The sequence below is a fragment of the Suillus paluster genome, assembly GCF_016628075.1.
Source record: "Suillus paluster strain FC165 chromosome Unknown EDB91scaffold_133, whole genome shotgun sequence".
NCBI classification, from domain to species: domain Eukaryota; kingdom Fungi; phylum Basidiomycota; class Agaricomycetes; order Boletales; family Suillaceae; genus Suillus; species Suillus paluster.
The window spans coordinates 72,636-96,103 of record NW_024537693.1 but is presented as its reverse complement, the minus strand read 5'-3'; the positions used below and the strand labels follow the sequence as shown (position 1 = coordinate 96,103).

General features: G+C 46.2%; 9 protein-coding genes across 9 annotated transcripts; 6 read left to right on the top strand and 3 right to left on the bottom strand.

Annotated features, from left to right (window-relative positions):
- Positions 1–2,914: 2,914 nt before the first annotated feature.
- Positions 2,915–4,007, top strand: EDB91DRAFT_1013780 (uncharacterized protein; the record flags this gene model as incomplete). Its single annotated transcript, XM_041312463.1, has 3 exons — positions 2,915–3,000; positions 3,065–3,692; positions 3,753–4,007. Coding segments are annotated over 3 exons (969 nt in total), but the record flags the coding sequence as incomplete, so codon positions are not given.
- A 788-nt stretch (positions 4,008–4,795) lies between these two features.
- Positions 4,796–5,730, top strand: EDB91DRAFT_1255301 (uncharacterized protein; the record flags this gene model as incomplete). The annotated part of the gene is made up of 3 exons (XM_041323956.1): positions 4,796–5,179; positions 5,234–5,597; positions 5,657–5,730. 3 exons carry the CDS (start codon positions 4,796–4,798, stop codon positions 5,728–5,730), a joined length of 822 nt encoding a protein of 273 aa, XP_041170436.1.
- A 440-nt stretch (positions 5,731–6,170) lies between these two features.
- On the bottom strand, positions 6,171–7,045 carry EDB91DRAFT_1087517 (uncharacterized protein; the record flags this gene model as incomplete). The annotated part of the gene is made up of 4 exons (XM_041316229.1): positions 6,171–6,613; positions 6,695–6,753; positions 6,808–6,882; positions 6,942–7,045. 4 exons carry the CDS (start codon positions 7,043–7,045, stop codon positions 6,171–6,173), a joined length of 681 nt encoding a protein of 226 aa, XP_041170435.1.
- Positions 7,046–8,082: 1,037 nt separating this feature from the next.
- On the top strand, positions 8,083–8,271 carry EDB91DRAFT_1011646 (uncharacterized protein; the record flags this gene model as incomplete). Its single annotated transcript, XM_041312426.1, has 1 exon — positions 8,083–8,271. A coding segment is annotated over one exon (189 nt), but the record flags the coding sequence as incomplete, so codon positions are not given.
- Positions 8,272–8,280: 9 nt separating this feature from the next.
- On the top strand, positions 8,281–8,451 carry EDB91DRAFT_1031170 (uncharacterized protein; the record flags this gene model as incomplete). The annotated part of the gene is made up of 1 exon (XM_041312722.1): positions 8,281–8,451. A coding segment is annotated over one exon (171 nt), but the record flags the coding sequence as incomplete, so codon positions are not given.
- A 199-nt stretch (positions 8,452–8,650) lies between these two features.
- EDB91DRAFT_1062891 (uncharacterized protein) lies at positions 8,651–9,225 on the top strand (the record flags this gene model as incomplete). Its single annotated transcript, XM_041314568.1, has 2 exons — positions 8,651–8,697; positions 8,757–9,225. The coding sequence occupies 2 exons, from the start codon at positions 8,651–8,653 to the stop codon at positions 9,223–9,225; spliced, it is 516 nt and encodes a 171-aa protein (XP_041170432.1).
- An 881-nt stretch (positions 9,226–10,106) lies between these two features.
- On the top strand, positions 10,107–11,256 carry EDB91DRAFT_1087515 (uncharacterized protein; the record flags this gene model as incomplete). Its single annotated transcript, XM_041316228.1, has 4 exons — positions 10,107–10,203; positions 10,261–10,560; positions 10,615–10,689; positions 10,742–11,256. 4 exons carry the CDS (start codon positions 10,107–10,109, stop codon positions 11,254–11,256), a joined length of 987 nt encoding a protein of 328 aa, XP_041170431.1.
- A 1,872-nt stretch (positions 11,257–13,128) lies between these two features.
- Positions 13,129–13,618, bottom strand: EDB91DRAFT_1171178 (uncharacterized protein). Its single transcript, XM_041320205.1, has 3 exons — positions 13,372–13,618; positions 13,260–13,308; positions 13,129–13,192 (listed from the first exon to the last, which is right to left on the bottom strand). The coding sequence occupies exons 1-3, from the start codon at positions 13,541–13,543 to the stop codon at positions 13,171–13,173; spliced, it is 243 nt and encodes an 80-aa protein (XP_041170430.1). The 5' UTR covers positions 13,544–13,618; the 3' UTR covers positions 13,129–13,170.
- A 3,500-nt stretch (positions 13,619–17,118) lies between these two features.
- Positions 17,119–17,611, bottom strand: EDB91DRAFT_1087513 (uncharacterized protein; the record flags this gene model as incomplete). The annotated part of the gene is made up of 2 exons (XM_041316227.1): positions 17,119–17,469; positions 17,525–17,611. The coding sequence occupies 2 exons, from the start codon at positions 17,609–17,611 to the stop codon at positions 17,119–17,121; spliced, it is 438 nt and encodes a 145-aa protein (XP_041170429.1).
- Between the last annotated feature and the right edge of the window lie 5,857 nt (positions 17,612–23,468).

Here is a 23,468-nt window from a genome sequence, read left to right as displayed (position 1 = left end):
GAAATAAGGCATCCTCACATGCTTTCCTCCTGACAGCGCTGCTTCCAATTGCTGAATTTTTGCATCCGGTGAAGCGGATGCAGAGTGTTCTCGAAGCCCACTTGGTCCACCAATGTCTAGATATTGTGCTGGAGCGCTCAAGCAAGCTGCACACATTGGGCGGATGTCAGACCCACTTGGGAACCTCAGATATTGTTTACCCCTTAGCCTAACCTTGCCTCGATTGTTGATACACCTGAGGCATGCATGCTCGCATGTGTTCGAGGAAAGACCCTCACCGGTAACTATGGCTATGTACGAAAATTTCGGAGATGCCTTCCAACACCCCCCTCGAACAGCTAAACGACTCTCAGCCAGCTTTCAAGCATCAATTGTGATCCCTTGATGTTGAAGGCTACTTCAATGCATGTGCCGCCTTCTGCCTGAGCGGTGTGGCCCAGCCATTCTGGCGCATTGGCCACTTGCAGATCCATATCTGTTTTTGACTCCAGAATCCCTGCATCACTGGCACCGTGAGTGCTATGATCACATGTTAAGTGGTGTCTTGCAGCTGTTGGTGAGCAGGAACTAGACTTTCGCTTCTCTGTTTACAACCACTCACAACATTCCGACGCTTCATGGCGGGGTATTTTCCAAAGCTTAAACAAGTCACTGGAAGAGCCCAGCATGACATGTAATGTTGTATTGTTGCTCTAATTGCAGATTGCAGCCCCCCCATTGGCGTCGTCATAGCTATTCACGTGGCTGATGGATTTTTGCTACTTATCACAGGCGACAACGATCAATCAAGGACCATTGTCAAAAGATTCTTGGCGCCCTCGCGGAATTCCATGAACACAAGCAAGAGTATAATCGCTTGCGGCGCGCGTCGACTAGGTGCCAAGAGCAAACAGGTCCTCACACAACTGGCATATACCTAAACTGGAGTTTGATGGCAGAGTGTCGTGCCCAGTATACGTCAAGTTGGTTCTCTCTTGCAAGGTGGTCTGCCAACACCACCGAGCATGCTCACACTCACCTTATCAAGGATCCTGCAGATTCCACCAACAACATCGATTATGATGCTCAAATATGCCGGTTTCTTGATTGCCAAGAAAAGTGTTTGAAAACTTTCAGATCATGACATTGATAATCACTCGGTCAGAGTCAGAGTCACAACTTGAAGCCTCCGCTTCTTCATCTCGAAATGATGGACGATGATTCTGAACCTTCATGACTTGGATGAAGGTCCACTGGCATATATTGATGATCTCATTTGCAGGACAGTTTCGGATGATCTCTGGGGGCCGAAGCATGTTGTGACCAATTTTTTTCAGAAAGGCAGAGCAAGTCTTCTTTGGACATTCCAAGCAGCCAGACCTCTCCACACATTCGTGGTCGGTGCAACAGCAATTCACCTCAATTTTGATCCTTCCATACAACGCATACCAGTCGATGTCATTGCTGAATAACTATCTCTACCCCGATTTGCGGGGAGCACTCGCTGACTATATTCAATGAGAGGGTACTACGGCTCAGAAATTCCACTTGCTGGGGGGACAATGCTGAGCACCATCCGATGCACCTCTTCCACTTTGACGACCTTATGGTCTGGTTCAAAGTGTGTGTGCAGCAGGCATCGTACCATACCCTGTCGATCATTCCTCCTGCTCTCACGGTCAATGCATCTCCCCTGAGCGCAACTTGGAAGCATGGCCACTACGATGCTGCTATTTTCACCGTTGATGACACCAGACGTGAACAATGGCCCACTAGTGGGCTTAAAGGTACGTTTTTCAAATGTTCATTTGTATATTATGTCCAAATTGACGTCTGAGCAACTTGCAGGCCATGCTGTTGTTGAGGTGCACCTTATCATGCAACCACTTCCTCCACGGGGAACTAGTAGTAGTGCCTCTTGGGCTGCGCATTTCCTTACGTATGTTCAACGGTTGGATGTCGTGCCTCAGCGGACATGGCAAATTACTAGAACACACAACGCAAATGCATGTTTTAAAGCGTGCAATGCGATCAGCAGGGACTCCTTTTGGTGACATCCTCCCACTAGATCAACTTCGTTCTCTGGCTCACATTATCCCCCGCTTTGGCCGTGTTGCCAATTCACGTCTAACAGCGGAAAATAGTGCTCATTTTGCTCAGACGTTCTTCTTGAACAAATACATTGACAAGGACTTCTTACTATGCTATCTCAAACTCCAAGCCGTAGTAGTACTAGTACTAGTTTTTTCAATTGTGTTAAAGTAATATATCAATGGTTCAAGAGCTCTATTTACTCGGTGTATGGCACTATATATCACTATATGTTACTGTAGCATCATGAAATGTACACTATCCCGCAAGGATCCGCTGTGTAGCGATGTACAGCGCTACCTCGGCACATGGCTTTCAGCTGACTAAATCCAAATGTCAGTGGGGCAGGCCCTGATTGGCAGGCCACTGGTTGTTGTCATCATACCTCTCTCTCAATGCCTGTCACCAGCACAATCATGGCTCTTCCAGTTATGTATTCTAAGTTCTCAAAGAGTTCCAAGTCTTGGCTCCCCAAAATCACCATCACACAACTTGATCCCTTCTCCTCCATGTGTAGTACAACAAGAACAAGTCGAAAAACCCCCATGTTCCTTGCACCATCATGTTCCAACAGACACAGAACTTTATGACAAGCAAGTTCTTGAAGACCTCAAGACAGCAATACAGACAAGACTCCACATTCAATTTACAGACTCAGATAATCAAGATTCTTTAAGCTTAGGTTAGTATTTCTCAGATCGCTTATCACCTACCAATCTTCTTCCTAACCATTCATCATCACAAAGACCACTGTGCAGTCGTCCTTGAAGCCCTTCAACATCCTCAAGCCAATACAATTGTAGGCTGATTATTACTTGTCGTAGATTAATCTTTACCATGATCTGAGGTCATTGCCAATATTACGCCTGCAGAATACGCAGCAGTGGTAGCATTTACGTCGGAAGAGCAAGATTTCAAAGTCAGAGCAAAGTGAACCTCAGAGTAGTAATTGAGTCGTAATAATACACTGACCACATCCCATCTCTTACTACAGATTCGTCTACTTTGCGGATACTCAAGATCTACATATCATGCCCCCACTTCCCATCCACGAACAACCAGCTGCACACCTTGCGAAGGCTGTCAACAAGTTCACGGAAGCCATCCCTTATGACAAACTCCTGATTGACATCACTATGCACCTCAATCACCATATCCAAAACAAGGACTCCACAAACATTCCAGACCTACACCTTACCATCACAGCACAACCACCGGAGGATATGGAGTCAGATGAGATGGCGGTAGCAAAGCCGGTTTCCAAATGGGTTGGAGAATGCGGGCTTTCCTCGGATATGAACTGCATGGTGCGCAAGCTCAGCATCACATGTGAAGGTCATCGAGACATCAATTATGCTCTCATCATATCCTTCAAAGAGCGAGCCAAATGGCAACAGCCTAAAGAAGACAACATCACTGCCCAACAACTTCGCTCAGCTCCTGCATTGGATTATGAGGAGTTCATCCCTCCCTGCATCAAGAAGAGCTTGAGGTTTGGACCGGTGGAGCTCAAGTCTCATATCTGGATCAATATCTCCAAGGTCCGGTACATCGTGTATAAGCGTGGCACAGACGGTCGCTTTGATTTTAACAACAAGAATGCTGCTACATTTGCAGAGGGGGTGCATGTATATTCATCTTATTAGTAGTACTACTTTCTGATCTCAACTCGCCCCCTGCAGACCCTTTACCCTACGTTGCAGATGGATGACGTTGAACGGATGTTGAGTGACGCTGCTGAGAATTTGAAGAGGTATATCATATTGTTGATGGAGGGTATGGTGCTTGAGGAGGCTGCAATTCAAAGCGCGCGTGATTCCCATCCCGTTTTCGAGCCTGTTTGGATGGCAGCTCTCAACTCTATCTCTTCCGCGATATACCTCACAGCTTACTGCCGCTACTTGGATTGGTGCAACCACAAATACGACAAGCGAAAGACGACGCACGTTGAGGTTAAATCCTCAGACTCCAGCACCCAACCGACAAGTACTTCATTCTTGTCAATTCCGATGACTTCCTCATCTGGTGCAATGACTTCCTCATCCGATGCGATGGTCTCGTCCTGTGCTGGGTTATCGCTTGATGTGCAGCCAGAGCGCTCAGCAAAGAAGTCAAAGATCCAGCCTGAGGGAAGCTGTGAAGAGTCTAAGGCGAAACCAAAGAAGACTCCGAGTCGGAGGGCAAATGGGAAGGGGAAGGGGAAGGGTCGTCAGTAGGCTCTTGCCGTGTCAATTGTTGAGGTGAGTGTCTGTCGTTAGACTTGGTTTCCTCCAACACTGACAATTTACATGATCGGTACAAGTACTTAGTTCCATCTTTGCTTGTTCTGTTGTGCTGCTCTTCAAGTTTGAATTCGCAATCTTGTTGATCTCATGCTCCCCGTTGTTGTCATCCATGTTGCATTTGTTCTTGTACTTCTAGGACCACATGAAACATACTACTACTCATCTAGATACCACACGTGTAGTACTATGATTGTTTCTCGCTGAATGTACCATGATATTTGCATACTATTATGTATGCCTAATTTGTCACATCACGTTTAACCACTGAGTTGGCGTGACTCGCAAAAATTTGTTAACAACACAACTTGAAAGAGTCTTGAATGTCCTCCAGTGCCCAACTTGTGACAGCCTCGTCTCTTAGAGGGATTTCACTCGATTGAAGACACTCGCATCATGATGAATCCCAGACCCATCCAGCACAACTTGAAGCAATTCACAGAATGCTTGCGCTGGTACCAGGACCTCCCCCTAAGGTCTCCAACATGAGCACAGATGGACAAGTCGTGAACAGCACGTCATCCATTCAATTGTACCCATTGACTATTCACCACACCCCGTCCTTGTCCATCTATCAGGCTCAGGCTCAACATACGTCTACTACTACTATGCAAAGCATCTCGCACCCTACTAGTAACTGGAAGCGCGTTGGAACTCCCAGGGCTATTGGTGCTCTGTGCAACCGATCCCCTGCATTATTGCATCACTTGACCATGCCAATTGTTGTGCGTTCTGCTACTAGTAGGTTGAACATGGACAAAAAACTCCCATCACCTATATTCCCGATAACAACGGAGCCAGGCTCTGACTGCGAAGACAGCGATAATGTAAGTTCAACGGTACCCATACATGCTCAGGATTGAAATGATAATGTTGCCCAGGAATCTACTAACTCCAATGACACCCAGGCTAGCAAGGAATTCAAGGCCCAGCTTGTTTTGAATGTGACCCGAGCACAGCGAGATGTTTGCCTGGCAGAGAAGACACTCACAGACTCCGTTCTCAAGCAGAATGTTGCACTTGGGAAACTCTACGAGTTCGAGGCCACAGAAGCTGAGAGGAAATTGGAGGATGCTGATATCGACATTGGTTATGTTCACCATTCGGTCCGCAAAAGTGGAATCACATTGTTGGAGGACTTTGCTACTAGTAAACCTCGAAAACGCCGTCGCAGATCTACTAGTCACATTGATAGTGATACGCTCAGCCCGGAAGTAGATTTAGCTCGCTCACCACCACTGGCAGGTAATTGTACTCTGTTCAATTCGTTCGACCACTTCTACTACTGACACTTTTATCCACAGGATCTCCGAGTGTGACTCCGAGTCAAACACTCGATTATGATGTGGTGTCCGATTCTTTGGGCTTCAAGTTGTGAAGCCTGCTTAATACTAGTACTAGTAGCCAGATCTATACTGTTCCTATTCCATGTCCCATCTACTACTAGTATTGTACATACTTTGAATCAATGTTTGTAAATGCCAGCTTTAAAAGTTGCTCTTCCTTCAAGTTTAAACTTAGACTCGAAGGTCACGTGTCACAACCAAGAGCTGGTACCAACTTCTCAAGTCGCTCGCTGTAGCGCGATGTGTGGTGCTATGTCACACTGTAGAAATTTTATATATACCGTTGTTGATTGCTACACATTGCTACAGAAGTCTGCACCTGCTGTAATATGCTGTAATATGCTGTAAGCCGCCACAGTAACTGTGCTAAATTTAGTGTTTTGCTGATGATGTCACATCACCCATTTGATACATCACTCCCATCCAATCAGAAATCAAGTCATATTAGAGGAACAACTTTAACACAAAAAAACTATTCAGAAGGCTCCCAGCCAGGTGGAGGTCCCTCTTTGCACAGCTCATTCAAATGCTGACGCTCCACCCAACTTTTTCCCTTCATCTGCTGAAAGATGTGCTTTCGCCAAGCATCCACCACCTTGCAATGCTTTTGATGCTTAAGTGCCTCCTCCAACTGAGAGCAGAAGGTATCCACATCCCTATCACCATCCTTGAGGTCTTGCTCATGTTGCTCTTCCCACCACATGATGTCCTTTGCCAACTTCATGTTAGATCGTCGGAGGTCATGGATTTTCTGATCCATGGCATTGTGATTCTCTCGCCAAGTGGTGACCTCAGCATATGGGTCGTTGAGTCGTCTCTGTTCAAGACGCATCATGTGGCTCTCGGACCAGTGGCGATGGAGTTCAGCAGACCAGTCAGTCACAGCAGGCGCCAACAACTCAGAAGGAGGGGGTACTGAAGGAGTTGTGGAGGTGGGAGGTGCGGCCAGCATGTTGACAGGCAGGCGATGATGTCACTGCAGGTGGGCAGCAAAACTTGCATCAAAGCCCTGCAGAAGCCTGGCATTCCAGTCGACAATAGGTCTGGGCTCCTGCCTTGCAGCTACCATAAATACACAATCAGACAGACATGGAGAGAGAACAACTCACCTGGGGACATGGCCCGGAGTGTCACATGATGTGGCCAAAAATGCACCAGAGCCAGCATCAGGTGCTGAGGAAGCACTGAGAATAGTTGCTGTAAATTGTGTGATCAGACAAATAACAGATGCCAAAGAACTCACATGGTGATGTGACCCGGTGTGACAGGGAGCTCTGCGTCACGTGATGCGTCCAAAAACGCGTCCAAACCATTGTTAGGTGCTGGGGAAGTGCTGGAAATGGCCATTGGTTGAGTGTTGAGGGCACTGAGAGGCTGCAGGATTTAACAGAAAACAGATGATGGTGAGAGGTGATACTAGGTGATCAGAGGTGACGGCAGGTATATTGGGAGCTGCTGGAATAACAGAGCAGTGTTGTGTCACGTCGTGTCTGGTGCAGTCTGTGCAGAAAAAAAAAACCACGTGAGATTGCCAAATCAAGCGAAATCTACATATGACCAAATTCGGATGGTATATAGTAACAGACGACGGTTTTCGGAAATTGAAACTCCGCTTGACAGAACCACACGAAATTTCCAAATCGAGGTTTAAGTGAGGTAAACGAAAAAAACATGGCGTCCACATGGACACCATGCGACGAAACATGGCATCCATGTGCGGGTGGCTTAGGTTCCCACACAGGTCTCCCTTTCTTTTATGATTAACAGTTTCAGGAACATGAAAATGGGCACATGGTTGAAATGCCACTGACCATTTACATGTCATAGTAAATTGACTCGGACTCAGAAATTCTCTTGGGCAAATAGCATCATGTCAGAACTTGAAGGCCGTCCTCTACAATTCCTGGAACTACCTGCACAAGGACACTGGTCTCATGACATCAGAAAATCACATGGAATAGTTTCTGATACTTACAATTATGCTACCCAAATTCTTCAACAGGAGGACCATGACCCACTCCAACTACAGACCATAGCCGAGAAGATTTTGAATGATTCACTCCCTGTGCTCGAAGCATTGGACTTGGAAATTCAGGATGCTATATGGACAGATGAATGTGCTCGGGCGCTGGCTATGACAGTAGTTGGGCTGAGGCAGGCATCAGATACTGCTGGAGATATGTCAGTAATGGTCTTCCCAGTACAATGTCACATGAAAGCAATCTAATGACTTTTCGTCTAGCACAAATTCTAGATATGCAAAGGTCAATCCTGTCAGTACAGAGATACCACCTCACCGGACACGTGGACGTCCTTGCAAAGTTATTGACAGTCACTGGCTTGAAGATGCTCTCTCTCCTCATTGAAAAATTACCTTCAAACGCTTGGCGGCTGCTTTGGGCATGCATCGGAATACTCTTCGGTGCTATCTCAAAAAGCATAATGTGTATCAGCAATTCTCAGCAATCTCCAATGCTGATCTTGATATCCTTGTTAAGATCTTCAAGATTCATAAACCAGATTCTGGCCTTCATTACCTAGTTGGCTTTCTAAGAGCCCATAGTGTTCGTGTTCTGCGGCATCGAATGAGAAGCTCTATGCATAGAGTCAACATTATTGGTCAGATGTTGCGGCGGCGAAAAGTGATTGCACGATGGAAATATGCCGTGCCACGGTCCAACCACCTCTGGCATTTGGATGGGCATCACAAGCTTATCCTCTGGGGAATTGTCATCCATGGGCTTATTGACGGTTACTGTCGAACAGAAAGTTACTTTTTCAACAATTTAATAAATTTGCTGATCTCAAATTTAGATTGTAGCTCTTCGAGCAAGTAACAACAACTGTGCTTCAACAGTCCTCACCATCTTTCTCCAAACAATAGAAATATACGGAGTCCCTCTTCGGATGAGAGGGGATCGAGGGGGTGAAAACATCGAGGTGTCTGTTTGGATGGTGATGCACTGTGGTCCAAACAGAGGCTCGTTTTTATGGGGATCGTGAGTGATACTAGTAAGCTAGCAGTGGGAGTTGGACATGATACTTATGATTTGGATAGCTCAACACATAACACCCGAATTGAATGCCTTTGGGTGGAGGTTGGCCATCAATTTGCCCGACGATGGAAGGCATTCTTCACACGCCTTGAATGTCTTCATGGCCTAAATTGCAAGAATCCCCACCACTTGTGGCTCCTGCAATTTCTTTTCCTTGATCTGATCAATGTAGATTGCAAAATATTTATGGAGGAATGGAATCATCATCCGATCTCTGGTCCAACAACAAACCACCAATCTCTGCTAGTAAGTAGAGGAATCTTTTATTTATTTTTGTCTATTAACTCTCCATCGCTTACCTCACAGGACATGCATTTTCTCTCTGAAGTTGAGAATGGTGTTTATATCACTGATCCTCTTCACGATGTACACCCTGATATACTTACCCAATACTACGGTACTGGTGGTCCACCACTGTCTCACATCAATGACTCGGAAGAAGACACTGACAATTCTTGGACTCCCTTATGAGAAGAGATTGCTGCTGACGTGCAATCAAACCTTCATGACCAGCCAGTCCCGGTCCCTGATCATTCAAATCCATTCCCCTCTCCTGAAGTGGAGGCCATATTTCGCCAAGCCCTTGCTGATGTGCAGTCTGCGGGTTTGAGGTCTGATAACACATTTTTTGCTGCATCGGAGTGGGCTATTGATACTTATGAAACTCACGAGGATATATCAGTTGGCTTTTGAAAGACAAAGACTTTATCAATGGGCCTCCCACCCAAAATATGGATGTCATGGGCTCTCGTTTGGGCACAAGGTCTTTCAATATTACATTACTTGCTAGAATTATGATAGTTATTGAATATCTTTGAAAATACGTACCAAATAAAGTGGCTGAGGGAATAGTTAAAAATCAATTTCATCCGACACAAAACCACCACCTCATCACTTACCATCACTAGCACTATGCTTCCGGCTGACGGACAAACATGCTGAGGCAAAACCAATGATGGTTCCCAGTGTCCATGCCTCTGCCCTAAGCTTAGGAAGGATCAAAAGGACAATGAGCCTGCAATATGTGTAAACTGTGGCCATTATGACACATCACATCCACAGGAAGTCATTCCACAACAGCCACCAACATCTTCTAGCTTTGGTTCAATTATGTCCAAATATTCTCACCTGTTGTCAAAAACAGGTGTGTTAGAAGACATTGCCTGTCGAGAGACAAATGTAGGGTTCCGAAAGCAAGACCTAGCCCTGTCTGCTGCAACAAATTGCACAGCGAAGGTTGGGGTGCACTCCAGTGGTAGTAAAGATGTCATCAAGGTAGTAAGACCCTCTAGTATATCAATGCTGCTCTTGATGGGTTTCACTGGTATTTGATTGTCAAAAGTGGCAAGAATATGGTCAAGAGCAGTCAGGAGGGACTCACAGGCAGTGACATTTTAAGGACTCGCCATCCTGCCAGACGAAAGTGGACTGATCAGTTCATTTATTTTGGTGAGTCCTGATGGAAAATTACCCAGGCATGTTGTATATGTGTAAACCATTGTCCAGGTACAATGCTCAAAGTGGACCCAGATTCTTTCAATGATTCAATGAGCGAAGTTGTAGAGGCGGAGGACATAGACACAGTTGGAAGCGATGATATGGATGAGTCCGAGAATGAGGCGCCGGTGCTCCCAAAGGGAAAAGGTTTCGCACCCTCTCCTAATCTTAAAAAACGAACTCGATCCAGTGGTACCAAGCTGTTTGCGACTTTCCTTGATTCCAACCCGGATTCCGATGTTGTACTGGTGGAAGATCATAGCTATGAGCATGAAAGGACAAAAAGGCCACAAAGAAAGTGCCGCCAAGGTATGTGACAAGTTCTCCGTTTATTATTTTGCATTCTTACTACCTATTTTGAAGTCATCTCTGACCGTCAGATGGAATTAGAAGCATCAGATTTGGGAAATACTACACTGGCAGACACAGGTATAGAATGTAAGTCTTGTCCATTATTTTTTCCGCAGTGTTAAATTAACGCAAACCTCAGTGGCACCTGTCATGTTAGACGTTCCTGCAGCAATGTCCACTTTGAAGAATTCGGATGGCGACAAGAGGAGCAGTGTGGCACAAATTGATGTGACACAACTGGAATCAGAGCCTGGGACATTGGGAGACGTTGGTTTGATCCCACCAGCTGAAGACAAACCAACTTTGAACATGCCACTGGATGACTCAGAATCAAGCACACTGCCTGCCAGTGTCACACCAGCGGATGAATACTACGATGATTACTACACTGATCATACTATTGGCTTTGGTACTCCCAGGGAATATATGCTAGTACCCTCCGCATCTGAGTCCGGCAGTACCTCGACAACTATGAGTACTGCCAGTGCTTCCGTCTCAGTTTTTTCGACTCATGCAGCACATGGGCCTGGGGATCTTGGTTCCGGCCGTCCACGGAATCTGCAGGCACTGGGCAACGTCCCCCGACTCACATCATCTCGATCGGCATTCAGGATGCTCGTCAAACCAAAGGCCAATCCCTGGGATAGGAAATGATGATATTGAACATTGAACATTTTTTCCTTTATACTACTGCAGCTAATTGGACTTGATACCTAATCCTCTAGACCGTTTTTACCCAAGCACTTATTTTATATTTGACTCTACATCAAACTATTATACATTGCTGCGTTACACGAAAAACATTGAAGTGTCTGCGTGCATTTTTTTTCTGCGTGCGCATGCGTGAAAATTGTGTGTGCACGTGATTTAATTATAGTGCATTTGGCCCACCATAATATGTGACTTGAAATGCACGCGAACCACGCAGGGTAAAACCCAGATCTGTGCCAGTACAAACACTTTCGCGTGCCAACAAGAGGCAGGTTGAAATGTGGGAATAAAACTACAGGCTTCGCGATCGATGCAGTCAGGTCAATTGGTGGGAAATGGGTCATCTTTGTTAAATACTTCAAAAACACCAAAATTGCTATATCCCTTGAATCTGTTGAGCCACTGGACCAAATATATATCCAATCAATCATCTATTATATTCTATTATAATGCTATATACATACTAAACTAATACTTGAGTCAATAGAAGTGTAACTAATGTTGTGTTACTGGCAAATGGACTTGTAAGAATTTTCGCAATTTTGATGATATAAGCAATGTTGAACCATGGGAAATTGAAGTGGCACTGCTTAGATAAGCAAAAATGCGTCCAACTTCAACCATGAGTCTTTCTTTCTTTGTCTTTGTCTTTGTCTCTGTCTTCACTGATTATATTTTCGCTTTTTGGCCCTTTTTAGTGAGTCTCCTGCTCCTGCTATAGGCTCATCCTCTTCAATTTTCGCATTTTTGGCTATCTGGTGAGTCTTTCTTTCTGGTTTTTTCTTCTCTGATTCTTCCTCCTAGAGTCTCCTCCAATTTTCGCATTTTTGGCTATTTGGTAAGTCCCTCTTTTATTTTCCTATCTTTCCTCTCTGACTCCCACTTATAGCCCTCTTCCCTCCTCTCTTAATTTTCGCATTTTTGCTTCCTTTGTAGTTAGTATTTGAGGCTGTTTCTAGTAATTATGTTACTGCATTGATACCCAATGTTAATAATGATTAATTTTTTCCTGTACTTGTCAAGGGTGAAAAGTCTCTCGTGTTGTCTAGCACAGTCTAAAAGTATTGCAAAAGGCTTCACCAGCCATGTCCAAGCTAGCGATAGGCTTTTGTTATTTTCCACTAATTGAAATGAGGTAGTGCAGCCCTGGCTAGCCTTCTAATCTATACAATTAGGACAACTTAGTGTTAATTGTGACAATTATCGAAAATGTAGCTAACTAGCTCTAAGTTTACGTGGGAAGGTTTTCCTGATGCCTAGCGCCATACATACAAGCCTCGCCAAGTCTTGAACCGTTCACCAGGTACACAATGCCACCTGTTCGATAAACGTATTTAAGTGGTGAGTAGCACATCTCCTGTCAAAAAGGAATCAAGCTGCGCTGCATGCGTCGCTGCACTCCTGAAATTCGGGAACACAGCTCACCTTGATACATAGGTTCAAACCCGTGTTTCGGGCCGGATCAGCCCTTCGGGCTGGCGCCCAAATACTCAACACATACAGGCAACTTGCCTCGTCAGAAACGCCGTCGATCCATAGAAACGGCCTCTCGTAGTACACACCTTAGACCATTTGTCCATTGCCTCTCGTTTGCCAATGACACTATCCTCTGAAGTGGCACGTCGCCATGTAGCGCATAGACTTACTCGCAGTCCGCCCCTCTACACTCGAACCAGCAGCTGGGAAGGAGCCTGGGATATAACTCGCATCGACTTCCCGAGTCATGACCTACTCCCACAAGTCACAAATGCTATTTCTGGATCTTGAGCTATGTATCCAAGTATTTGAAATTTTCTCTATTCCAAGATTTCTATTGCTCAAGCGGCAGCGAAATTTGTTCAGAAGCAAGCAGATTGATCAACTCGGCAAGAAACCACTAGTAAGTCACGCGTCATGCCATCAACCATGCTGCACCAATGCGAAACCAGAAACGCGACTCACTGTAGTTCGCTGTGCTTGTCAGGTAAACATACCTGCACCTTCTACCATGCCAGTGAGTCATGTGGTTAAATCCAGGATGCAAACTACTCATACTCACTCTGACCTCTTCAACCTGGTCATTAAAGATGGCTACCCACTCGCATTTGAAGCCAAGGCAGCAGGTTAACCACGTGCAATAACTGGGACAATAAGGACCACTGCTCTCAGCGTCACTGCGGCTGTCAACGGGACTGGCATATATTGACGCCATCACAGCAGCAACAACGGCGAGGACGAAGGAGAAACACATCCTTTGTGATGATGCAATATGTGATCAAATAAATCTGAAGGGGATGGTAGGCAGACGGCTTGCTTTTATGTGCTGGCAGACCTCCATGATGATGGGAGAAGAACTTATCTTATGGAAAATATCCTTCCTCGTGTGTTCCTAAGATCTTGTGAACTTAGTTCACGCACGGTTATACGGACGGTCCAACTGTAACTTAGTTCGCGACGTGACTACTAGTACTAGTACTAATTACCAAACCCCCTTATCGCCTCCGATACGGTAAGAGTCTTGTTCGAGATCACTGTATGCACTGACAGGCATAGCACATTATGTGTGCGAGGTTACACGAGATTTATCAGTGAGAATATTTCTGAGGGGGGGAGGCGCTGAAGACGGCTCACATTCACATGCTGAAAATCGTGTTGTGGGCAGGACTCAAACATTTTGCTCACATGCCAGCAAGAATCTAGGCAAAACCTACTAGCTAGTAGAATAAGTTGATGGTCGGCAGACGAACAAACTATAGAAATAAACAGAGCCTGAGTGACGGAGATGCATATTGTAGGAAAGGTCGAGAGTTCCACCCAACAGAACCTACTCCACTCGTTAATCACCATTGGAATGTCATGTCATACTTCAAGTCCAAATGGAATGCACTACTATAATGGTCTCGGTTCCAGATGCAATTCCTTTCCCTTGGAAACCCGTTCACTCAACAAGTTGTGCACTCCGGTCCTCACGAACTTGATCAGGGGTTAACCGAGTCAAATGGTTACAGTACGTACTTATCTATTAATCGTACTCCGACTGTCGAACTCATATGAACCACAAAGTCCCAGAACGCCGCATATTCAGATCGTCCAATCATTTACCAATCGAAAAAAAAACATCTAGCAGTGCATACATCAATCAAAGACAGGCACAAACACCCATCCAAACGCCCTAACTCCTCAAATACCTCTCCGTCTCATACTGCCAATTCACAGTGCCCACAATACAATTTCTTAACCCCCTCACATACTGTCTCTATCATCGTTCATTGCAGGATCCGCGCAGCGAAGAAACGCTCAGAAGAAAGGAACGCCTCCGCGCTCTGCTTCACAAGCGTGCCCACATATGCGAATGCAATCGCAAAGGAACGATTCCGTTCTTTCACGAGGACGGAGATGATATTGGGACGTGAAATTGCTGTTACGCCTTTTGCACAAAATAGACCATCCTAGAATAGACTTCAGTATGCAATGTAGTTTCATATGTACCTCCGACCATGCAATGATATTACACGCCTGGTCTGTTAGCTGCTTCAGTATGGGTGCAACGATGCACGCTCCAGGAGGTTCAATCCCTCCGCATACTCTATCAAGTGAAACATCATCCTAAATCCAGACACGTCCCTGCTTCGAGATCCGGGATGCAGATGCAATCCAGCAAACACTGCCTTGTATCATGATATGCGCGCATGGATCGATGAAAACATATGTACCATGCCGGGCTTTTATAGGCGACGTGGCCTGAGCCTGTCAGATATCTTTCAACCCATCGTGTCAACTAGGTCAACCACCGCAGACAATTCGACGACTCACAGATCAAAAACTTGCTTTTCATCCCCAGCACTATCCTGCTCCTGCTCATACACCAACAAGCTCAAAAAATTCGCAGTCAACCCCAACCCCGACAATTTACATATCCGCTCCAGAATAACACAAAGCAGTCCACAGTCCAACTTTGAGTCCTCTCCATTCGAGGCGTACTAATCCTATGGCGCAGTCATGGTCACAAGTGCTATTGCTGGATCTTGAGCTTTTGCAATTAGGCAACGATCCACTATCTAATGGGGTTGTGATAAACCCCAGCGGCTCGGTCCAGACCAAAAATGCACCCACAAGGCCCAGTAAGCAGCGCCTATGATGGGAGGAAGAGTTGCAATGTCATCAAAGGCTTCCATGTTCAAGCTTACAACGAGACTACAAAACTCTGTTGCAAGTTTTTCGGTCACATACTATGTATTCAAGTATTTGAGATTTCCTCCATTCCAAGATCTCCAATACTCGAGCGGCAGTGAAATTTGTCCAGAAGCAAGCAGATTGATCAACTCGGCAAGAAACCACTAGTAAGCCACGCGTCGTGCCATCAACCATCCTGCACCAATGCGAAACCAGAAACACGACTCACTGTAGTTCACTTTCACAACATGCCACTCACACAGATTTACATGTATAGGTCACCTACCACTCTGGTGAGTCGTGTGGTTAAATCCAGGACGCAAACCACTCACACCTATTTCGATATTGTCACTCTCAAAGGTGGGTTCCGCCACGCATGTCTGACCAGCGCAGCAGTTTGACCAGTGACAATATTTGGGACAATTATGACTGCTGCTGTCGGTGTCAGTGCGGCTGTCAACGGGACTGGCAGATATTGATGCTGCCAAAGCAGCAACAATGGCAAAGACGAAGCAGAAACGCATTGTTTGTGAGTGTGATATGTGATCAAATAAATCTGATGGAGATGATTGGAAGACGGCTTGCTTCTATATTGTTATGGCAGAACTTCATGGCGATAGGAAGAACCTATATTACAGGAAATATATTTGATCCTTGCTCACATGTTCCAACTTGAGAAGGCTACTGTGGGCATTCTTGTGCAGCGTGGATATCAGTCTTGACGCCTGGTGGAAATGATGCAGCATTTACAACGCTTGTCAGGCACGCCGCACGGACTCTGCGTTCATACAGCTTGAGCACAGGGTTGTAGCACACCTCCTGTACTGTCTCTAAAGGTGGTCTGTTGCCAGTTTTCAGATGCTGCATGAAGTGTTATTCGGGCTGTGTCAGTCCAGGGCCAAGCCTCGTCTCCCTCACCTTGTCATTGTCGAGCCCCATCCATGCTGCATCAAGCTTCAAGTCTCACCTGTGCCACGTCAGTATCATGTCAAGCCTGATCCATGCTGTATCATCGCCTAGGCTGCCGTCACGGTTTGTCTATGCCGCGTTAATGTTTTTCAGTGCTGCATCACGACCGTGTCAGCTTGACATATACCATCACCGAGTATGTCACATCAGTACATCAGTAAAATGTCAGATCTATTTCGGTTCTGAATGTCTATTTATTCTTATTTTTCGGGGTTGGACCGGGTTTGCAGAACCGTTCAGATGACATGAAGACACAGCAGAAAAAATTGAGAAAAAGGCCACTCACGCTCTTAATTCTACTTTGCTGCTCTTGAAAAGTCACTTACCAGGCATTAACCGGTAAAAACAGTAGTCATAATAGAGCAAATGGCATCACATTGTCCAATGGTAAAGTACGAAAAGGCGGTGAAAATACGGTGAAAATGCGGTGAAAATAGGAAGAAAGGGCAGTAATTGAGAAAAATGTAAAGTGGATGTAGGTAAAGAAAAGGGAATTAAAGGAGAGGAAATGCGGATGATGAAAAACGTCAACGAGTGATGGCGGAATAGGCAAAATGCAACAGTGTGAAGAGATGGGCACACAACACAAATTTGCTTGCTGTAGAAACTCACAGCGAGCAGCGCGAAAATGAGATCTATAAAATGATGTCAGTCCATTAATAAGTGAAAATAGAACTGATTTCATTACCACAACACAGTGTGCCAGTCAATTTCCTCCGATTCATCGTCATCATTGAGGCAAAGGTACTTCAAGAGGCTGGTACCGCCTGATTTCTTCAGTAACTTCTGGGCCATTGATGTTGTGCCCTTCAGGAAGATGTCACCCTTTTTCTTGACACTAACCACGTAACTTGTGGTCACTGACCCCCAGTTGTTGACGGAGAAGGCATGTTCGGTAGTGCTGAGAATGCCAGTGGACTTGTTGAAGGTCTTCGGTGTCCGCAGCTTGCGCTTCCTTTGTGCAGGACGAAGATCGAGGGCGTCCACTTCAATGTCGACGACACCGTCGCAGATGCAGTTGATCGCACGTTCGAGCTGTTTAAAAAAACACCACTGTCAGTCATGTCTCCTGTATGTCCACAGTACTTACTGAAGCTGCACAAATGCCGAGAATGCCAACCATGCCAATGGCAGCCAACATGTCCATTTGAAGTGCAGTGACTTCAACATACCCCATGATGATGTGAAGATGAACAGAAGCGAAGAGTTGTAGCATGAATGGAGATCAGAATGCTTGCATTGGATGCATGTTGTCCATGTCCTCAAAAATAAAGGCGAAGTCCGTCAAAAGTGCTTTGCCAAGCTCTTTTGGTTCAGTGTCCTTGTTCCGAGCGAAGAAGTCAATCATGATAGCGAGTCCTGTCGAGCTGAACTTGCCACACCACTCCACCAGACGCTGTGTGGCCTGATTTAAATTGTGACCAGTTAGTATTAGTTAGTGTTGCTGCGGTTCCAGCTTTTGTCGGCTTTAGCCGTGGGCGGAGCTGTAATTAGCCGAGCTGTGTACCTAGTTATAGTTTATGTAATATATGGCTCGGTCCGGTCAATGGACCTGTTTTACAGGCTTCAAGCCAGCTTTAAAATTAGAATATATCTTTGTGCTTAATTATAAATACATTGGTAATAATAATACTTAGGGTCAAATGCCCAAAAAGGAAACACTACCATTTAATCCTCGATACTACACAATACATACTCTAAAATCACATCCGATATTGACGATCATGAATCAGGATGGGTCCCCAAGCCGATGTAAGTGAATCTTCTAATCCAATGTTCAGAAAGCTAAGTCGAATTAGTTGTATTGTAGTCTCAATCATGCTCATAAGATACAAGTGGAACAAGCAGAGATAAGGAGAATGGAACATAGATCTGTGAAGACGGGGGCAGGAGAACGTGTTGCAGAGACGGGGGCGGGAGAACATAAAAAGGACAAGCGCCAGAACAAGTAAAGGTAGTGGTAAACAAGAAGCAAGAGATCAGAACTGACGAAAATGAGAAAAATTAATGTAATGCGCCATAGATAATAGCAGCATCTTCAATGCCGTCGCACTCCTGGATTGCAATAGCACTGAGAAGAGCGTCATGTGCAGAACTGTCGCCTGAAACTCCACTGGTGTTAAGTGTGAAAGACCTGTCAGAGTCAGACCCTGTCTCACGTAGCAGCACATATTCCATGTCTCGCTGTGATGCTGCCCATCCTTTGGTAAAGTTAAGTCTCTCCTTTTTGAGGATAAACTTAATGATCTGCAGCACTTCCATCAGGACTGGGCTGAGGTGATTCCTTTTTTTGGTGTATGTCTTGCTACTCGATGAGAACACCTGCTTGCATGGAACAGCAGATGCCTGTGTTGGGAGGTAGTCCATCGCAACAGCGTAAATAGTTGGGAACATGCCCTGAGACACCTGGTTGACACTTCATGGTCGATGACAAAAGCACAAGAGAAACGCAAGGCTTACCCTCCAAAATGATAGTATATCTGTTCCCTTGGGGCTGTAGGTAGCCATACTGTAAGCCTCGAACTCCTGATCAACCGTTTGGACACTATCGTGACAATCTGACAGTGTTTCCATATCAGGAAGTCCGTAGATGTGTGCGCCTAGTGTGCGTTGTGGCACTTCAGTAATTGGAGATGGCGCAGAGCCAGAGGTGTTCGTCCCTCTCTTTCCATGCATCTGCAGAATATAAGTTCAGAGTTGTACTGTTACTAGTGAAATAGACGTACCAGTTTGATTATGTGCTTCTTGGCATCCTTGGCTCGCTGCTTGCCCCAGTGTTTTTCCATCCATGACATGCGCATTGTAGGATCAATGACTATGAGAGGAATGATGAGAGTTAAACTTGATTAAAGTACACAGGACTGACACATTGTGACAGCATAGGTGTTCGTGGCGCTCATGCGATCATCATACTTGTCTGTCCAATCCAACCCTATGTTAACTAAAGGCGCAAGGTGTGGTATTAGGACCAACTCATTCCAGCGCTGGATCATTTTCTCGAAAGTGGGAACTGCACCACTCAGTATGGGAGTGCTTTCGCTGGACATTGTTTGCTGAGCAGCGTGCGGCACCTAATATAAAATGCTAAAACAGATTGTGAGTTTCAAACATGTAAGTACCGACCTCCAAAATCACTTTGAAATCCTGTAGGACGAGCCATTCCATTGGACTCAACTTCTTGTCAATCATGTGGCATTGAAGGGGGGAGTCGCAGAATAAATCCACGGCCTAGTTCTCTGTTAGTCCATGTATTTAGTGGGGTGGTGTTAAGACTGTGCTCAGGGGTAAAGCAGAGTCTGAGGGGCTTGGCTTCAGCTCGTACACTGCGCCCCTTACCTGAGTACATGCCCCTAATTTCAGGGTGTAGTCCGACACGAGTTCTAGGAGTTCCGACAGGACGTCAGAACAGGGGTCCTCTGAAGGAGGACCGATGGACTACTAGGTGAGCATGGGAAAGTCGGGCGGGGGTTGTTCCACCCGACAGGAGGGAAGCGGGAGACTACTGCGGTCGGAACTGCTTTGGATGAAGTCCGAAGCAGAGCGGAACAGAGGGGATGGATGCGAGAGTGTGGGGTATAGTTCTGATGCATGGGAAGTCGGAGGAACGGAGGAACGGAGGAACGGAGGAACGGAGGAACGGAGGAACGGAGGAACGGAGGAACGGAGGAACGGAGGAACGGAGGAACGGAGGAACGGAGGAACGGAGGAACGGAGGAACGGAGGAACGGAGGAACGGAGGAACGGAGGAACGGAGGAACGGAGGAACGGAGGAACGGAGGAACGGAGGAACGGAGGAACGGAGGAACGGAGGAACGGAGGAACGGAGGAACGGAGGAACGGAGGAACGGAGGAACGGAGGAACGGAGGAACGGAGGAACGGAGGAACGGAGGAACGGAGGAACGGAGGAACGGAGGAACGGAGGAACGGCCGACCTAGGGAGTCAATCCCCTAGGCTGGCTTTAACAGGAATTGGCTAGGATCAGGCCCAAGTCAAAGAACAGAAGAGCAGGGCTTAGAAAAGGTAATATTCAGACTGAGTATCTACAGACAAATGTACATAGGTTTATATACTCTAAGTAAGGAGCATAGCATAGCAGAAGGCTATGTGCTGAGTGTACAGGATTACAATGGGATGACTGAGACATATGAGAATGAGGCTCAGAGAAAAGTATGTACGTGATGGATCAGACTCGCTAGGGTATAGGGATTACCGGGGATCCGAAAAGCGGAACTATAATACTAAATGGGGATAGGACCAGTTGAGTGGTTCCTAGTCTAGGAGTGGACCGGTGAGGCAGTCGGACGGACTAATGGTTGGGTGGGTCAATACAAGTGGAACCGAAGGATCCGAGCGGGGAGGAAAAGCGGAGGGAGTAGGAGTAGGATTGGGCGGACCGATAGGGCGGAGGAGCAAAACCCCAGATAGGGTCGGATGGAAGGGGTATGGTGTCGGAGGACATAGGGGTAATGTCGGAAAAGTGGAACGGAGTCGGATGGAGGTAGCAGAGCTAATCCTACTGAGATGCACGTCATGCATTGTTGGGGAAGGAGGAATGAAGCAGACAGGGAAACAGGGGGTCGGGCCAGCAGTGGGGATGCTCATAGGAGGTACTGGGGGTACTCGGATCCGGTATATGACAGGTGGATGCTTACCTGGCAAAGGGTTCGTAAACAGTTCAGCATGACATAGGTTGAATCCCAACGTGTGGGCTCGTCATGTAGCAGTTGCACAACGGGGAGTTGGATGATTGCACCTGAGTCATCTTGGAACCACTTCTCGTTGTTTCCCGTGGTAATGATTACCCTAAAACTATTACATTGTTTGTCTGATGCGCAGATGGTGCATATGAGGAGCCTCGCCCAATCCAGGGCTTTGCCTTGGATGGCTTCAACATACATATCTTTGCTGATGGTCTTACCTTCAACTACCCATCTGTCGACCACACCTGAAAAGTCGGCTTTCCAGTAGTCATCGAGAACATGCCTCACACAGATGTTGATGATGTGAGGAAAGCACGGGACCCTCTGTTTGACAGGATGAAAATGTACCCTGTGTGGCTCCAATAGACGCAATAACTCTTGCATGGAAGTATGATTGTTTCCTGCATTATCGAGAGTAAAATGACCTGACTAAATGAAGTCAGTGCATGTCACGTTGAAAAAACTAGATACTTACTTTATCTGTTACATTGGCACGATTGAGGAGGCCCAGTATGGATGAGCCCAGGCTATCTCCTGCATGACTCCCTGGGGTATGGTGAAAAGCTATTAGTGCTGCCTTTAAGATGAGCACATTAGTCCAATCTTCTTTGGCGATCCAGTGAGCAGTGATTGCCATAAACGGACGGAGATTAGAATCCAACCACAGGTCGGAGGTAAATGAGATCTTTCCTTGCACCTTCTGAAAAAATATAAGACACTTCATGGGACTCTCAACAGTAATACACTTACTGCAAGGTCGCTCTTTAAGGCCTTGAAGTAGTCATTGAAAGCGTCAAGGATCAATTCCCGCAATTTGGTGTGGTGACAGATGTCAGAATTGTTTAACTCCGGTCACAGAAGACGGATCAGTCAACGAGATTCAGGGCATTCAATGAGATTGATTGCCTGAAGACATTAGTAACAATAGCTTGTAGAAAGTAGTTGGCGACTCACCTGGTCGTCAATAATGATAAACTTGACGAGCTGTCGATGCATTTCATTGATGGTGAAGTCGGGTAATTCATCTTGCAGAGGTCCTAACTGCCTGAGCTGCGTGTCATCGCGATCAGAGGGCGAACCAAGTGAATCAATGGTACAAGTTGGATCCTTCTTCAGCCATCTACGGATCATTGCAAGGGTCCAACCTTCATCAAAAAGATCATTCAAAGACTTGATCTGTATCTGCCATCCATGGCGCTCTGCCTCTTCTAAGTAAAGGTTGGTGTGACAATTGAAAAGTGCATTCAACGACCTCCAGAGGCAGTAGAGTTGGCATATGATGTCGCTGGGTATGAGGCATCCTCTTGATTCATTTGCCTGGTAAAGAATGTAAGAAAGAAAAAATGTCTTGACTGACGCAGACGTGATACTTACTCGCAAGGTATGCAGATCCTGCGCTTAGCAACTTTATCTTCCCTAAAAAAGAAAAGAATGTTGTCAGAGCTTTTAGGTTTTTTGGCGCAACCACCGGTGGCCAAAGGGTCGGTTGTAGTGGAATGGACAGTGTTGATTGCAGTTTGCAGTGGGCTAGGGCCTGTAGGTTCCCTGACCGTAGGTGCAGGCAAGTTGTCCATTTCTTCGTCTGGAGAGACATCCTCAAGGTTGAAAGACTCCCCTTCTTCCACTGTAGGATCTGTGCGACTTGGACCAGCACAAGCTGCATCATTATCTCGATATCTGAGAGGGAGCTGCTGGTCTCGACGTGGGTTTGTAAATCCTGCAACAGCAATGGGGATGATGGCGGCAGGGGCCAAGATGGGAGCAGCGACAACAGCAGTGGGAATGGGTATAGGAGCGGTGACAGCAGCAGTGGGGGTAGTGACAATTGGAGTGGGAATGGGAGCAGCAGCAACGACCTTGGGCGCACGCCAGCGAGGTGGCATATTGGTAGTACCGTAGTAGACTAGTAGTAATGAAGACCCAACAATGCAATCCCTCTTTATATAAACGGAAAAATATCAATGAGTACTGTAGAAAGTAGTACGGAGTTCTGGACCACTTACTTGTAAAGTTCCAAGGGCACTGAGCGAAAGGGCATAGGTGGCCGTACAAGGTGAAGAGCCAGAGTCTAGACAGCATGGCAACTCCTTGGTCGTGCCTTCACCCTCATGATCGACCGATCGGTTCAGTGAGTGCTGAAACTAGACATAAGGCGTTGTTGATTGGATATTCCCTGCAGGAAATGTGAGTGAAAAATGTTTCTACCTAATACTGATAAAAATGCGATGCACAGATTGGCTGACTAGCCATAGCAGATGCCCATGATCGATGTCGAGTGGAATATATGGTGCCCTGTTAGCATTCCACAGTAGCTACTGCAGGGTGGGATATA